This window comes from Piliocolobus tephrosceles, chromosome 11, assembly GCF_002776525.5.
Source record: "Piliocolobus tephrosceles isolate RC106 chromosome 11, ASM277652v3, whole genome shotgun sequence".
NCBI classification, from domain to species: Eukaryota; Metazoa; Chordata; class Mammalia; order Primates; family Cercopithecidae; genus Piliocolobus; species Piliocolobus tephrosceles.
This window is the reverse complement of record NC_045444.1, coordinates 88448392-88465778: the sequence shown is the minus strand read 5'-3', so window position 1 is coordinate 88465778 and position 17387 is coordinate 88448392. Positions and strand designations below refer to the sequence as shown.

General features: G+C 43.3%; 1 protein-coding gene, 1 long non-coding RNA gene and 1 other non-coding gene across 3 annotated transcripts in view; 1 reads left to right on the top strand and 2 right to left on the bottom strand.

Moving 5' to 3' along the window:
* The window catches only part of LOC111545833, a 35642-nt gene extending 35217 nt beyond the window's left edge, over window positions 1–425 (top strand). Inside the window, exon 4 of the long non-coding RNA XR_002732562.1 lies at window positions 40–425. This is a non-coding gene — a long non-coding RNA (uncharacterized LOC111545833). The remainder of the gene's footprint in view (window positions 1–39) is intronic.
* Window positions 1–16932, bottom strand: part of KIAA2012 (KIAA2012 ortholog) — a 138612-nt gene extending 121680 nt beyond the window's left edge. The window contains exons 1-2 of the mRNA XM_023216912.2: window positions 16476–16932; window positions 15010–15294 (exon numbers count right to left, since the gene is read on the bottom strand). Of these exons, the coding sequence (XP_023072680.1) occupies window positions 15010–15294; window positions 16476–16559 (369 nt within the window). The 5' untranslated portion in view covers window positions 16560–16932. The remainder of the gene's footprint in view (window positions 1–15009; window positions 15295–16475) is intronic.
* On the bottom strand, window positions 6008–6111 carry LOC111549449. The gene has a single exon (XR_002733742.1). It is a non-coding gene; the product is annotated as a small nucleolar RNA U13 (small nucleolar RNA).
* Window positions 16933–17387: the final 455 nt, after the last annotated feature.

Genomic DNA, 17387 nt, shown 5'->3' with positions numbered 1-17387 from the left:
TTTCCTGAATATTCTTAATCCCTGGTTGGTTGAATCCAGGGAAGTGCAGACATGGAGGGCCTTGCTTTCGCAGACTCCGTTGCATCTCAGAGTGGCCAAGGGACGTAGCTCTGGTCAATGAAACTAAGGGGAAACTATTGGGAGCCTCTGGAAGGTCTTTGTTTCTTTAGAGAAGGAACAGCTGTGCAAGGATGGCTTGCTGGCCCCTTTTTTCTGCTCTGAACCCAGATGTGACCTCTGAAAGTACGAGACCATCTTGTGAACATGTGCTAACAAGCCTAATTAGCAAAACCAACATTCAAAGAATGGTGGAAGGAAAAGATAGCACTTGCGTCCTTAATGGCATTGGTGAGCAGCTGGGCAAGCATGAAACTCCTGCCCCTTCACTTTGTGTTACTTGAGATAATTAAATCTCTTTATTGCCTAAATCAGGAGTTGGCAGACTTTTTTTTTTTTTTTTTTTTTTTTTGAGACTGTCTTGCTTTTTCAACCAGGCTGGAGTACAGTGGTGCTAATTTGGTTCACTGCAACCTCTGCCTCCTGGGTTCAAACGATTCTCCTGCCTCAGCCTCCAGAGTAGCTGGGATTACAGGTGTGCACCAGAATGCCTGGCTAATTTTTATATTTTTTGTAGAGACAGGTTTTCACCATGTTGGCCAGGCTGGTCTTGAACTCCTGACTTTAAGTTATCCACCTGTATCAGCTTCCCAAGGTGCTGGGATTATAGGCGTGAGTCATCATGCCCAACCTGGAAGGTATTTTGAAAGGGCCAGAGAGTAAATATTTTAGGCTTTGCAGGCTGTATGGTCTCTGTTGCCACCACTCAACCTGTCCTTGTAGTGCAAAAGCATCCATAGGCAATATGTAAACAAATGGTCATGGCTGTGTTCCAATAAAACTCTATTTACACAAACAAGTAATGGGCAGGATTTGGCCAGTGAACAGTGTTTGCTGATTCCCCAACTTCAACATTGATAATCATGGTTATCAATGATTGATATCAACATATCAAATATGTTGCTTGCAGCCAAAAGTGTTTCTGATACGTGGATACGATATGGGAGCAACAGATTTAAAGCTGCTACAGATTGAAGGGATGGGAAACAAGCACTGGAGAAAAGGGGATGATTAAGATGGATTGATAACTAATAAAATCACATCAAGTGAGTCCAAAATGCACAAGCGGCAGAGTGGGAAGGAGACAGCTTGTGAGAAAGCCTGGGAAAGTGCTCTAGATTTAAGGCTAGAGTGCATGGGTTCAAGGTTCAAGATAAAAGAAAGCGTGGCTTACTATTCAATTGACTTTACTCCTTGGGGACTTATGAATTAAATGAATGCTTAGAATTCAAAACCTGCTCCTGGAAAGTTTATGTGGCAGGTACTTCAAGTGCAAAAACAGCCTAGAAATTCAGTTTCATGTGGTCTTGAGGCTTTTCCCAGAGGACATGAAATAAATAATCATAGAGAGATTGGTGGAAGCTAAATGACACTTTTACTCACTCAATTTTTTCATTCAGTCATATGATAAATATTTGTTGGGTACTTTTTATATGCCAGACACTGTGTTGGGCCCTGAAATATGGAGCCATTAGACCAGAGGCCTTTTCTGGGTGAATTGGAACCTCACTTCTTTTCTGTGAATCTTTGCTTTGTCTGACTTTTCTCTGAATGAAGTAAGGACCAGTCTCTTCCGAGATGCTGTGGTGGCCCCTGTGCGGATGGCATGATGTGCTGTTTGAGTCTGGACAAGAACCCTTGTAGTTTCTCATTAGTGGGCATTTCTTCTTCTTTTCTTTCTTTTTTCTTTTTTCTTTTTTTTTTTTTTTTGAGAAAGAGTTTCGGTCTTTCATCCAGGCTGGAGTGCAGTGGCATGATCTTGGCTCACTGCAACCTCTGCCTTCCGGTTTCAAGTGATTCTCCTGCCTCAGCCTCCTGAGTCGCTGGGATTACAGACACCCAACACTACACCCAGCTAATTTTTGTATTTTTAGTAGGGACAGGGTTTCACCATGTTGGCCATGGCTGGTCTCAAACTCCTCACATCATGATCCGCCTGCCTCGGCCTCCCAAAGTGCTGGGATTACAGACGTGAGCCACTGTGCCCAGCTATTAGTGGGCGTTTCTGAAGCACCAGCTTGGTTCTGAAGCTTTACTGAGAAGCTTGCACCATGGTGCAGAGTTGCCAAGAAGAGTTAGGTAATCCTAGACCAGGAATTTAGAGTATTCACATATATTTTTGCTTAGGGTTTGGAAGCTGATCTTGGTGTATTCATTTTCTATTGCTGTTGTTAACAAATTACTATACATTTAGTGGTTTAAACAACACACATGTGTTATTCTCGTACTGTTCTGAAGGTTAGAAGTTTGAAATGGGTCTCACTGGGCTAAAATCAAGGTGCCTACAGGTCTGAGTTCCTTCTAGAGGCTCTAGGGAAGAAGAATCTCTTTCCCTGCCTTTTCCAGCTTCTAAAGGTCACCCCCAGCTTCATTGCTTGGCTTGTCACCCTTTCCTCCATCTTCAAAGGCAGCAACATTGAACTGAGTCCTTCTCAGGCTGCCCTCTCTCTGATCATTCCTTCTGGTTCCTTCTTCTGCTTTTAAGGACTCTTATGCTTACCTTGGGCCCACCTGGATCATCCAAGATAATCTCCCCATTTCGAGGCCATCTCTTGAGGACAACCTTAATTCCATCTGCAACCTTGATTTCCCTTTGCCCTGTAACCTCACAGGTCCCAGGGATTAGGGCAGAGATATCTTTGGCAGAACATCCTGTCTACCACATTCTCTTTATGCTTTTTTCTAGTTTTCTGGTCTCTTTTAATAACTTCTCAAATTATGCCCATGAGGTTGGTTAATAATGTCCCATCTCATTGGATAAACTGAAGCACTGAGGGATGCCCAAGGCCTGCTTAGGGCGACCGAAGAGACCAGTCAGGGTGAAATCTACTTACTCACTTCCAACCTGTTGAAGGATATTTTCAGTGGAAAACAGCAAAATATAAGAAAGCGTGTATAGTATAATTATAACCTCACACAAGTATATCCTGTACATAGTCATGGTGGAAAGACTGGAAGAAAATAGATGAAAAAGCTAATAATGGCAGTATTAGGGTGTTGGGCTTAAGACTACAAATAGTTCTTTCTTCTCTTTTTTTTTTTTAAATAAAATCAAGTTTTCAGTAATATAGTTAGATTATATTTCTAAATAGAAAACATGTTAAAAATTAATTAATTTTATGGCGCCCACCCTCTTCTCATGCGTATTTCTTTAGTTCTTCCCTTAAGTTATTCTAGACCCAACCACCCACTCAAAAGTCACTCTAAAATATAAAAGGAGACAGAAGGGAGCCAGGAAGGGAGTTTCTGGAACAGGGAAATAAACATGACAGCAGGAGGCTGGCTACGGATGGTTTCAGACTGTTCAGGCCTGCCTGGGCTTTGCCAATCAACCCCAGCTTCGGGTTTCTTCTGCAATGAGTAATTAGTGTGCACAGGGTGGCCTGTTATCCACATTCCAACGTGAGCACTGCCTTTAACGAGGGACTTGCTCTGGCCAGTTGCCTCTCCTGATGTATATCAGGTCTATGAATGCAGAGGCACGAAGGGCAATCCCGTGTACCTGTCCCTTCCCCCGCACTGGCTGTCCTGTCCACCTGCTATAGGGCTGGCCGCTGAGGGTTTTCAGAGGATGGAAGGAGACGGTAGGGTTTGTGCTCCTGCTCAGCAGATATTGGGTGACAGGGCGCCAGAGTCCCCAGGAAGGCAATGAAGGCCAAGGCCCAGGCAACCAGTTGACATCATACTGCAGCGGGTGGCCCAGCCTTTGTGTGCAGGACTCAGCAGAAGGGTGAAGGGAGAAGCCCCCAAATCCCAGAAATGGCAGGCACAGCCCTCCACAATTTGGCCCCACCCACGTCCCAAGGTATATTTCCATCAGGCAGCCTGGGAGTGACCCTGACTTCCCCTGCCCTGCACCTTCTCCCCTAGAGGCCTCTGCTCACCTAAGCCTTGAAGGTCTCACCCTGCTTATCTTTACAAGACTCAGCTCAAATACTACCTTCTCCAAGAAGCTGCTCTAGATTTTTCCTAGTAAGAGGCAGTCACACTCTCTGCCTTCTTTATTAGGAAATCATAATCTCGCTCCTCTCATGGACTGCCTTGTATCAAAATGTCACTGGGGCACAAATCTGCCTCTTTCACCAGATTGTGCACTCCTGGTGGGTAGAGGTTACAGCCGCCCCGCCCACCCCCACTCCCACCTTCCCCAGCCACATCCTTGTAACCAATTTGTCATTAAACAATTTGTTGAGCATCTGCTATGTGTCAGGCACTGTTTTAGGCCCAGGGCAGTTCCTGACTACTCAGATGTTGGCTCGGTTGAATGGAAAAACCCAATAATGTCTGCATTTTACTGCTGACCACCTGTGCTCTGAGCTGCCTGCTCCAGCCAGAAGTCCTTCTCTCAGGAGGGGCACAGCTGGCATCTGCTCGCCCTCAGTCAGGCTTGCTGGAGTCAGTGTTCTCTGGCAAAGGCCAAGCCTTAGAACAGGGTGACTGCTTATTGTTGCTGCACCTGTGCATGTGTGACTGGAGCCAGCCTTGGGGCTGCCAGGTGAGGGCAACTGGAGTAGAGGTGGGGGCAGGGTGGGAGGGGAGAGAGGCCACTTGCAGCTGTGCCTGGAAAGCATCCTCCATCCCCAGCCTGACTTTGATTAGCCTTGTGCAAACACTGCTGCTCTCAGCCAGCCCTTTCTCTGCAGGTTTAATTTCTGGGATTCTGTGCAAATGATAACTCTCTCTCCTGTCTATCTGTGGTGAGCATATGTTCCTGGATACCAGGCCATAAAGAAGAGAGTCGTTAAGTGGTCTGAATTTTCTCATTAATGCAGTGTTGTAAGAAGGCTTGATCCCTGACCAAACCATTCCGCATCAAAGATTTGACCAGCCATATGTCATAAATGTGAAGGTACAACTAGGATTGCTAGCAGCAAAAATTAGGCTCCAGGTCCTACAAAAGCTCAATCTGCCTGGATTTGAATCCTGTCTTGATGACTCACTAGCCGTGTGACCTTAGGGAAATTATCTGATTCACCTGTGCCTCAGTTTCTTTATCTGTCAAGTAAGGATGACAAAAGTACATACTTTACATATGAAAAAAAATGAAATTGGACTCTTACCGTACACCCTTTACAAAAGTTAATTCAAAATGGAGCAAAAACTCTTAGAAAAGTTTTCCCCTAGAGTTTACAACCATAGGGGAAAAGCTTCATGACACTGAGTTTGGCAATGAGCTTTTGAATATGATATCAAAAGAACAGGCAAAAAAGAAAAAAATAGATAAGTTGGACTTCACAAAAATTTAAAACTTTTTTTTTTTTTTTTTTTTAAGACAGAGTCTTCCTCTGTCACCCAGCCTGGAGTACAGTGGCACGATCTTGGCTCACTGCAACCTCCGCCTCCCGGGTTCAAGCAATTCTCCTGCCTCAGTCTCCCTACTTTTGTGCATCAAAGGACACTATCAACAGAGTAAAAAGGCAGGCAACCCATGGAGTGGGAGAAAATGTTTGTAAATTTGTATCTGGTAAGAGATGAATATCCAGAATATCTCTCTTTGAGAGAGAGAGACAGAGACATGGTCTCAATTTGTCACTCAGACTGGAGAGCAGTGGTGTGATCATGTCTCACTGTAGCCTCGATCTTTCGGGCTCAAGTGATCCTCCTGCCTCAGCCTCCCAGAGTGTTGGGATTACAGGCACAAACCAATTATTCAGAATATCTAAGAACTCCTACAATTCAATGACAAAAAAAAAACAAACAACCCACTTAAGAAAATAGGCAAAGGACTTGAAGAGATATTTCTTCAGAAAAGATATACAAATGGCCAAGACGAACATAAAAAGATGTTCAATGTCATTTATCACTAGGTAAATGCAAATCAAAACCACAATGAGATTCCACTTCACACCCACTAGAATGGCTATTACAAAATAAAAAAATCTTTTTTTCAGGTCAGACAGGTAATGTGTTGACATTGTAACAAGGTTCAGAGGGTGGCACATTCACAAATACATGTGAACACCCAATCATCATGCTTATGAATTACAAAAGGATCTGGTTATTATCAAATAAAATGCTTAAGGCTGGGCGCAGTGGCTCATGCCTGTAATCCCAGCACTTTGGGAGGCTGAGGCGGGCAGATCACCTGAGGTCAGGAGTTTGAGACCAGCCTAACCAACATGGAGAAACCCCGTCTCTACTAAAAATACAAAATTAGCTGGTGTGGTGGTGCATGCCTGTAATCCCAGCTACTAGGGAGGCTGAGGCAGGAGAATCACTTGAACCTGGGAGGCGGAGGTTACGGTGAGCCGAGATCGCGCCATTGCACTCCAGCCTGGGCAACAAGAGCGAAATTCCGTCACCAAAAAAAAAAAAAAAAAAAAAAAAAAAAAAATTTAAAAGAAAACCGAAAGTAACAAGTATTGATGAGGATATGGAGAATCTGGAACTCTTGTGCACTGCTGGTGGGAATGTAGAATGGTGTAACTAACTGCTATGGGAAATCCTATGGTAGTTCCTCAAAGAATTAAAAATAGAATTACCATATAATCCAAACAATTCTACTTCTGGGTATACACATAAAATAACTGAAAACAAGGACATGAAGAGATATTTGTACATCTATGTTTATAGGGCATTGTTCACAACAGCCAAAATGTGGCAGCAACTTAAGTGTCTGTTGATGGAAGAATGGAAAACAAGATGTGGTGTATACATACAAGGGAATATTACTCAGCTTTACAAAAGAAGGAAATTTGGATACATGCTACAACATGAATTCATTCTTCTAATGAGTGAAGACACTATGCTAAGTGAAACGAGTTAGCCACAAAGGATACAACTGTATGCTTTCACTTATATGAAGTTCTTAGAATAGTCAAATTCACAGAGACAACAGAAATATGGTTGCAGGAGCTGGTGGCAGAGGGAAATGGGGATTTACTATTTGATGGATGTGGAGTTCAGTTTAGCCAAGTGGCAAAACTCTTGGAAATGGATGATGGTAATGATTGTACAACAATGTGAATATACTTACTGCCACCAAACTGTACACCTAAAAGTGGTTAAAATGGTAAATTTCATGTTATATATATTTTACTACAATAAAAAAGGCACCTACCTTATTAACCTGTTGTGAGGATTAAGTGAATTAATAAGTGTAAAGCACTTAGAATGGGTACTGGTATAATACTAAGTTCTACATAAGTGTTAGCCCCCCCCCCTTTTTTTTTTTGGAGACAGAGTTTCGCTCTTTTTGCCCAGGCTGGAGTGCAATGGCGTGATCTTGGCTCATTCTCTTGCCTCAGCCTCCCGAGTAGCAGGGATTATAGGTGTGCACCACCACGCCTGGCTAATTTTTTTTGTATTTTCAGTAGAGACGCGATTTCTCCGTGTTGGTCAGGCTGGTCTTGAACTTCTGACCTCAGGTGATCTGCCTACCTTGGCCTCCCAAAGTGTTGGGATTACAGGTGTGAGCCACCATGCCTGGCCCCTGCCATTGTTATAAATATTCTGTTAGTTATACAAGGGAACAAATGAATGAAGTACATAAAACCTAGAGAAACAGGAGTGTACTGGATCATATATATAGCGTATTATAGAAATGCTACTTATCATCCAAATTAATTTTAATAAAAATCTGATTTGCTCTCCTAGAATTACAAAGGGTTATCTTAATGGATGTGTTGAAAGACTCAGGTCCACTTTTTAAACCTACTGTTAAAGCTGGGGAGATGCTTCTTTTTCTCTGGGGCATGTGGAGTTTTCAAAATCAAGCCATCTAGGGGTTAAACATGGGGCGTTGGAGTCCGTTGTTGGGCTCCAATTCTAGCTTCACCACTTAGGTGTGTAATTTTGAGCAAACTATTTAATGTCAAGCCCCAGGTTTCCTTCCTATAAAACGGAGGTAATGCTAGCACCTAGCTCTTAGGCTTGTGCAGATTGAATGAGGTTATACAGGTAAAGTGCCTGCCACACACTAAGCACGCAATAAGTTCAGCTGTTATTGACATTACCTTTGACCTCATAGTTGGAGTTGACCGTGTTTCTCTCTGATCTTTCCTACTTCTAGGTTTGTTAAAGACTCCAAGTACAATGACTCAGGACCTGCTCCAATGGAGCACACTCAGAAAAAGGAGCGCAGGCAAATTGCTCTTTCTCCCCTTTGCTGCCTTGGTGCCTACTTAACACTGTTGACAGCCACCAGAGCACTTCCTACATTTTACCGACACCGTCAAACAAGTAGCAGGTTATTGATCGGGACTTGCAAGGAAACTTCATCCTCCTAATCTCTGGCTAAAAGGGTAACAGATAATTTATAATTCTCTCTCCTTTTCTATATTTTTCTAATTTATATAAAAACCCAATATTATCATTAGAATGGGAAAAATAATTCAAAAGGCATATTTCTTACAATATTTTCTACTTGATAAAATGGCTATCTGGGCTGGGTATCGTGGCTCAGGCCTATAATCCCAGCACTTTGGGAGGCCCAGGCGGGAGGATTGCCTGAGGTCAGGAGTTCGAGACCAGCCTGGGCAACATGCTAAAACCCCGTCTCTACTAAAAATACAAAAATTAGCCAGGCATGGTGGCATGCACCTGTAATCCCTGCAACTCAGGAGGTTGAGGTATGAGAATCGCTTGAACCTGGGAGGGGGAGGTTGCAGTGAGCCAAAGTCACACCACTGTACTCCAGCCTGGGCGACAGAGCGAGACTCTGTCTAAAAAAACAAAACAAAAAAAGGTAACCTAAAGGTTCCTTCTTGGGGGGACATTGGCTGAAAATAGCAATGAAAGAGTTAAATGCCTTGAGTATTAAGATGCGGGGAGAAATTAGGCAGCACAGGATGAGTGGTGACTATTCAGTGGAACAAGGCTGACAATACTTTTAAACTTAACCAAATTTATAGTGGAGAGGGCAGTAGCAATATAGTTGGCCCTCGCATCTGTGGGTTCCGCATTTGTAGGTTCAGTCAACCATGGATCAAAAATATGTGGGAAAAAAAACAATTAATAATAGCAATATAGACTAGATGCAGCAACTCACATCTGTAATCCAATACTTTGGGAGGCTGAGGTGGGAGCATTGCTTGAGCCCAGGAGTTTGAGACCTGCCTGGGCAACATAGTGAGACCCCATCTCTACAAAAATTTTTTTAAAAATTAGTTGAGTGTGGTGGCACATGTCTATAGTCCTAGCTGCTTGGGAGGCTGAGGCAGGAGGGTTGCTTGAGCCTAGGAGTTTAAGGTTATAGAAACTACAGTCATGCCACTGAACTCTAGCCTGGACAACAGAGCCAAACTCTGTCTCCACAAAAAAAAATATATATATATATATATATATATATATATGTATATATAATACTAATAAGAAAAATGCAGTATAACAACTATTTGCAAAGTATTTACACTATATTAGGTATTATAAGCAATCTAGAGATGATTCAAAGTATATGGGAGGGTATTTGTAGGTTATATGCAAATGCCATGCCATTTTATATAAGGAACTTAAGCATCCTCGGATTTTGGTATCTTCAGGGATTCCTGAAAGCAATCGTGGTCCTTGGTTTTGAAATCAAGGGGTATCCTGGAACCCTGCAGATACCAAGGGACAATTGTACAATGTTGGTTGAAATCTGCTATGGTTATCTAAATCCTGTCTGTCTCTCAATCAAACGGAGAAGTGGCATGTCCTGTGAACTGAATTTTAAAACACATTATTTTAGATACATTATTTAATCAATGTCTCATTGTTGGTATTTATCCTACCGCAAATTATGATTACTTAGGTTTTATAGCTATTTGATGTCTCAATAATGGGAAGCTGAATAAAGTAAAGGCCTCAAGAAGAATGGTTTCAACTTTAGAAATGCTAAACAAGATTTCCTTCTGTTGAAAAACATCAATGAAAAACCAACTAAGCAACATATCTGTGTGTATCCAGAAGTCTAAGAATGTTGACCTCTGATTTCTTGACTTAACATTTATCTTTACCCATTAGGAGTTGGGCCATCAAGAAAGTTCAAGGGTGGATGTATGCTGAGCTATAAACTCCAGACGGGTTGCCACATGTGTGCTGTCAGATCCAGAGGGCTGGAGGTGCTGTGAGATGCTTTAAACCTTGACTTTCACCTTTCTGCAACAGGCTTCATTCTTACAGGCCTGGGTGGGGCCTGAGTCATGCAGGTTTCTTGATACACAGTCCAGCCAAGAACAGATCCTTCCATGAGCAGCACTATTACTCTACCCCATTTTCCATCCTCACTTTGGCTCTTTGACTTTGAGTGTAGTGTTTTAAACTCTTGAACTATTGTATTTGGACAAAGAAATACTCACCCTAATGGACAGATGGTGTGGTTGTTGGTGGACTCAGTTTGCAGCACTTTTTGCCATTCCATTTTCCTCCCCGAAGCCTCTCATCTTGATCTCTAGGGTCAACTGTCTGCCTCTTTCAAAGCTATAGGTTTTTATTTTATTTGTAAAATCCCATAGTTTAAAAAATATATTTGGTAGAAAGAAATGTATACATTAATATATGGTTTATAATCCCACCACCCATGGTTTATGCCACAGTTGAAATTTGGGTGTATGTCCTTTGGTGGATGTATAATCAATTTTTTTTTTTTTGAGACGGAGTTTCACTCTTGTTGCCCTAGCTGGAAGTGCAATGGTGTCATCTCGGCTCACTGCAACTTCTGCCTCCCGGATTCAAGCAATTCTCCTGCCTCAGCCTCCTGAGTAGCTGGGATTACAGGCGTGCGCCACCATGCCCAGCTAATTTTTTGTATTTTTAGTAGAAACTGGGTTTCCCCATGTTAGCCAGGCTGGTCTCAAACGCCTGACCTCAGATGATCCACCCGCCTTGGCCTCCCAAAGTGCTGGGATTACAGGTGTGGGCCACCACACCTGGTCAATAATCACTTTTTAAAAATCAGAATTATATTAGAGAGGTGATGTTTTCTATGTGGCCTAATCTCACATTCTGGTGCAGTGATTTGCTTGGCTGTATAACTTTGAGTGAGTCACTCAAACTCTCTGTGCTTCTATTTTCTCACCTTTAAAGTGGATAATAATAGTCCTTACTCCCAGGATTATTAGAAAGCATAAATGAGTTATACTTGGAAAGCACTTAGAATAGTGGCAAAAATACCATAACTACTCAAAAAAAGCTTAATGAACATTCGTATTTTTATTATATGAATACACTTTTGTAGTCTGCTTTTAAAATATACATTCTGGGTCAGGCATGGTGGCTCACGTCTGTAATCCCAGCACTTTGGGAGGCCAAGGTGGGTGGATTGCTTGAACCTAGGAGTTCGAGACCACTTGGGCAACAGAGCTAAACCCCATCTCTACAAAAATACAAAAAGTTGGCCTGGCATGGTGACATGAGGCAGCAGTCCCAGCTCCCTGGGAGGCTGAGATGGGAGGATCACTTGAACCTGGCAGTTTGAGGCTGCAGTGTGCTGTGATCGTGCCACTGCATTCCAGCCTGGGTAACAGAGGAGACTCTGTCTCAAAACAAAACAAAAGAAAAACATTGTGCAGATTTTCTCATGTTATTCATGACTAACACATGACTTCATTGCTTGACCTAGGTCATTACATGATTTACCAGAGTTCATTTAATCAGTGTTCCATTGCTGGGCATTTACTGTTTTCAGTGTTTTGCATGGTAATAAAGAACCCTGTAGTCCATGTTTTTCTGCATAAATCTTTGAACCTATATCTGATTATGTCCTAGGGCCAGCTCCTAAAAGTAGAACGTTGAATCAAAAGGTATCAGCCCCTTTTAGGCTTTGCCAAATTGCCCTCCAGAAATGTCATGTGAATTTGTACTCCTAACATGTGAGACTGCTGTTCCCCTATAGCTGTCCTGGCACTGGGTATTATGATTTTAAAAGTTTCTTGTCAGGCTGTTGTTTTCATAGTCAGATGGTACTCTCTATTTTCCAAAGCTTCTGAGGTGTTTCTTTCCTTTTCTTCTTTTTAAATAATTTTTATTATTTTTATTTTGATAGAAACAGGGTCTCACTATGTTGCCCAGGCTGGTCTTGAACTCCTGGGCTCAAGCAGTTCTCCTACCTCTGCTTCCCAAAGTGCTGGATTACAGGTATGAGCCGCTGCACCCGGTGTGTTCTTTTTCTTTAATTCTAAGTCCCTTTTGAGTTGCTTCCTCTCCTCTTTTAATCTACTATGTCCTTTAATCTTAAACTCCAGCCCTGTGCTCTCCCATAAGTTTTCTTTTCTCTAATTTCTTCACACCATTTCCCTCTGCTCATGTGGAGTTAGACTATATATTCTGTTTTGTACAGATATGAGCTATAAATTTAGAAGATGGATATCACAGGAAGATAGTAACTTCTTTTTTTCATTGAGACCAAATATAACCAAAAATGAAACTGACCCCAAACGGACTCATCTACTTTATAAACTAATAAGATATCTGTTACCTGAAGTATTTAGCCTTATAGACAAGTATCTGAAAACGATGGAAGGTATTCTTACTCTGGGCAGTAAGTTAGCCTATATATCACTCAGTGTCCAACCAGGAAAGTAGAAACTGAGTAAACACAGAAGGAATTTAATTTAGGGAATTGGTTGTACCGTTGATTGGAGAGCTCAGAAGCCAAACAGATGGTGGGGGGTGAGGGGGCAACATTGAGATCAGTAACATCAGGAAGTCAGCACCACACTTAAGCTAGAAGGAAAGAGGGAGGAGCTGGTGGGGTCATCTGGAGGAGTCGGGGGTCATAGTGGGCCTGTCTGTTGAGAGCTGTATCACAGAGGTAATGCAGATGGTTCTTTTCACCTGAGGCAGAGTGGGAAGGGAGAAATAATGTGGTCTTCCTCTTCTTATCCCTCTCTAATCTCTTTCCAGTGTCTCCCATTGGCAAATTCAACCAGAAGCCAGTGAACACAGATGTTTGCGGAATTGTATATAGCCTGTGGTCAACCTGCCTGCGATGCAGAGCAGAGCAGGGGAAGGGAACAGAGGGAATCTGAGACAAACAGGTCACGACCAGACTCAATGACCACTGGAGTCCCTTCAAGTCCACAAACAACAGGGCAGAGTGCAAAGTATGCAGGCCCTAGTGAGGTAGGCAGTCCTAGATTTGAATTCTGGCTTTGTCATTTAGTAGCTCTCTGGCCTTGGGCAAATCACTTATCTACCCTGAGCTTTGGTTTCCTCATCTATAAAAGGAGGCAAGAAAAACTATATTGCACAGGATCATTGTAAGGATTAAATAAAATAATATTTAGCTATAACACAACAGTAAGCATTCAACAATTGGTTTTCTTTTATTCAAGAATTTATTATTTTTAAGGCAAAGAGCATTGAGTATTCAGCCAAGGTCATCAAGCTTCTCTATTTTGAAAGATGAAAAGAGGGCAGAGGAGTCTTTTCTTTTGGAAGCTCTGCCTGGCATGGGGGTAGGTGATAAATTGTCCAACAATGATTCTGGGAGATGATCTAAGAAACATTGAAAATATCATGCATGACCAAGTCATTTATTCCACAAACATTTGTGGGTACTCTTTCTGGAAATGATTTAGACATGGTCCCCAGGTGGGAAGAGATGTTAATCCATCAGGAATGACAGACAGTCAAAGAGATAAATCTCAGTGCATGATGGTATGGGAATATTTGCAGAGGAGGGAGGTATGGTCTGTCCCTGCCTAGGCAAGTGGGAGAAGGCTTCAGTGAGGAGATGGTATTTAAGTTGTGTTTCGAAGGATGGGTGGGAGCTTGCCAGCTGTAGAAGTGTGTGCAAAAATGGAGAGTCATGAAAGGGCACAGGTGTTGAAGAATGATGAGCTAATCACATGGGTGGGGCCTTATGACAACCATGATTGAAGTGGTACAGGAACAGGTGGGAAATGTGGCTAGACATTGAGCAGAAAAGCCAGTGTGTGAAGGGCCTGATAGAAGAAGCTAATGACTATTTTGTGGGAATGAAAAGTCAGTAGACACTTTTTTTTTTTTTTTGAGACGGAGTCTTGCTCTGTCGCCTAGGCTGGAGTGCAGTGGCCGGATCTCAGCTCACTGCAAGCTCCGCCTCCCGGGTGTACGCCATTCTCCTGCCTCAGCCTCCAGAGTAGCTGGGACTACAGGCGCCCGCCACCTCGCCCGGCTAGTTTTTTGTATTTTTAGTAGAGACGGGGTTTCACCGTGTTAGCCAGGATAGTCTCCATCTCCTGACCTCGTGATCCGCCCGTCTCGGCCTCCCAAAGTGCTGGGATTACAGGCTTGAGCCACCGCGCCCGGCCTGACACTTTTAAATTAGGGAGTCATCCCCCATTTCTAACCTAGAATTTTACAGTGACACATCTTCCCAGACTATCTTATGGCCTCAGCCAAAGGGCTGATGCATGCAATTATATAAAGCAGGGGCCAGGTGCACATCTCACAAGACATTAGGAAGTATGAATCAGAAAAATGAGCACAGGCATTTTCCCTTAATATTATATTCAGGATGGAAAAAGTCATTAACTTATCCTGCAGACGCTGAAGGGCTCAAGGTAAATATTTAAAGTGTTCTCCTCTCATTTCCACAGAGCCAAGAACATCAGAGGTGGGATGATGATGCTTGTGGCTATGAGACAGGATTTCAAGGATCCTGATGAAACGTCTGCTGGCCTGAATCTGTCGGAATGCTGAAAAGGACTTTGTGTTACTCTAACTGAAAGGAAAACACAAAGTGATGATAATGTAGTCCTTTATGCTTTTCAGAACCCTTTCACATACATTATCTCATTTAAACTTCGTGACAATGGTATGCAGCAGATAGGGCTAAGAGTACAGTCAATCTCATTTTAGAGATGAAGAAACAGAGGTCTGAGAGTTTCATACCTTCCCGGGGTCCAGGAAGTTATTCCCAAAGCTGCACCTGGGTTTCTAGACATGTTGCCAGCAACTTCCCCAAACCCAAGGGAGTGCTCTGCCTACCTGTTGCCTTCCATATGCCAGGATGGCTTCTTTGAGGTCTTGAAGGGTGTGCAGTTCAAGACCCAACTTCCTCCAGGGACCTTTGGGGCAGTAGGGGCCTTTTCTCCTCTCTTTGGGTGTCCATGCCGAAATGGCTAAACCTTCTGAGTAGAGGATCAGGGCACCCTTTCTAGTGCTGAAAGTTTTAGGGAGAAAGAGGCTCCAGGAGTGCTCGTTGGCATTGTTCTCATCTTGAGGTTTGCTGACAGAAACGTAGTCTTCTGGGGACCTCCAGTTCAAGTAATCCTGCAATGAAAAGCAGCCACTTAGACGGAGCCACTGTGGAACACTTTTCTATAGCAAATACTGCTTGTGCAAAGCCTCTGGCATTTTTTTGTTACTGATTTTCTCTGAATTGTTCACACAGTGTTATGGAACACAACTGCTCTTCTTAGCAACTGCCTTTTCTCTCCACATTTCAAAATTAGTGGAACCCAGGGCATGGTTCTATTTCACCCCATACAACTTTCAGGAGAGTCATGTATGACTGGAGGATTAACTTAGCTTGCGTGTAGGTTACAGGCCAGTTAAAGTTTCCTGGTATGCAAGTAAGCGGTCAGAATTATTAAGGGCAGCAGATAACTTTGAAATTAGACCTGGACTAGCTGGCAGTTTAAATAGGAGCATTCCAAGCCACCACCATTTCAGCTGTACGTGGGGAGAATTTCTATACATTCCAGATGCTATGTAACATTACCTAATTTGGCTATTTAGGGGCCTATAAAGCGGTTACATATTTTGTAGGTAAGTAAATGCCATTGGCCATACAGGTCCTTTGAAACTTTATACGCCTTTTAACACAGCAAAGGTCAAATATCATGACAAAGTACCATGACATGGAAATCTCTGTATGACCCCCAAATTTGCAAAGTATCCCCAATAGATTTCTTATTCCTGGCAGGATTCAGTGAAATAAAATTCTAGTATAATAAGGGAATTTTTCCACCTCTTTAAAATCTTCTAAAATGAGTGGTTTTTTTTTGTTTTTTGGCCTATATTAAATATGAGTCCTGTGGGTTGAATTCCAGAAAGTTCAAGGAAGCCATTGAAATGGCATGAACACACACAGCATTTCAACCGCAGAGCATGACTTCCAAAAACCAAACAACCATCAGCTTGCCTAGAACCCAGGTGGAAATTCTGGTCTTGCACCAAACTATCCAAATTCCAGACAATCTGGAATCTCCTTTGGCCCAAGCAAAGACAGCTATAAGGGGAAAGATGAGGGTCCCAGTGGCAATCTCGGTGTGTCAGGAAAACGGCGTTATTTTCTCGAGTTTCATAAAGGAGGAAGGACCATCTTCCAGTGACCCCACCACATCACTAACAACACAAACCAAGACACACATGGTTTACCTCCCAAGTGGAAACATAGAGCATTCCTCTCCCACCTCCAAAATGTGCCTTTCTTCAGCTGTGAGACTCACCTCTGGTTCAAAGTAGACTTGTAACTTCTGTTTGTCCTGGCCCAGCTTCCCATGGCCCCGACTCAGGAGGGAGAGCGTGAACATGTTTGCCTCTGACCACCCCTTCTCAAGGGCAGTCCATCTTGGTTCTGAAGGCTGAAATCTGGTCACACCTCAAGATTTCCAGAACTCACAGCAAGCCCAAGAAGACCACAAACACAGGGCCTTTTATTAAATACATTTTTCCCTCTCGCAGCAGCTTCTTAATAACAACCAGTCACACAGTTTAGACAGTGTGTGTCTTTGTGGAGAGAAAAAATAAACCGCACAGCCAGCCTCCTCAAGCCCTGGATTGTCTACTCTCTGGGCGACCTGTCTCTCCCCTTCTCCTGAGCTCTTGTTGTCCCTTGGTCCCGGTTGCTCTGTTACCAGCCGTGTGCATCTACAGAGCTCAGCCACAGCACCATCCTTCTTGTCTGAGCGGAGGTTGTTTCCTGGTTGCTATGGCAGCACCGGGAAATGAAGTCCCTTAAACTAACCCAGGCAAGGCAGAGAGGTGCCGGGTGCAGTGTGCAGTCCCCGGGGATGGGGGTGGGGATCAAATGGACACTGAAGGGACCAGGCTCAGGTTGCAAGTCTCATTTGCATGGGGTGGGGGCCTTGTTGGGATACTTTTTCTGTTATTGTTCTCATCTTGTTTTTAGAAAGCGTCTTCCCCTCTCTCCTGATATGTGAGCCTGTCACTGTCAACTAACCATTAACAGAGCCAGGGTGTCATCTAGGTCACCTAAAACCACCTGTGACTTTTTCCTTGGCTGAGCCCCATCATCCCCTTGACTGGGCATGAGACCTCATTATGGTAGTTGCTGCTTTGCCTGAGCGGGAGACACTGGGATTCTCTAGCTTCCTTTGCATACCTGGTTTTCAACTGGG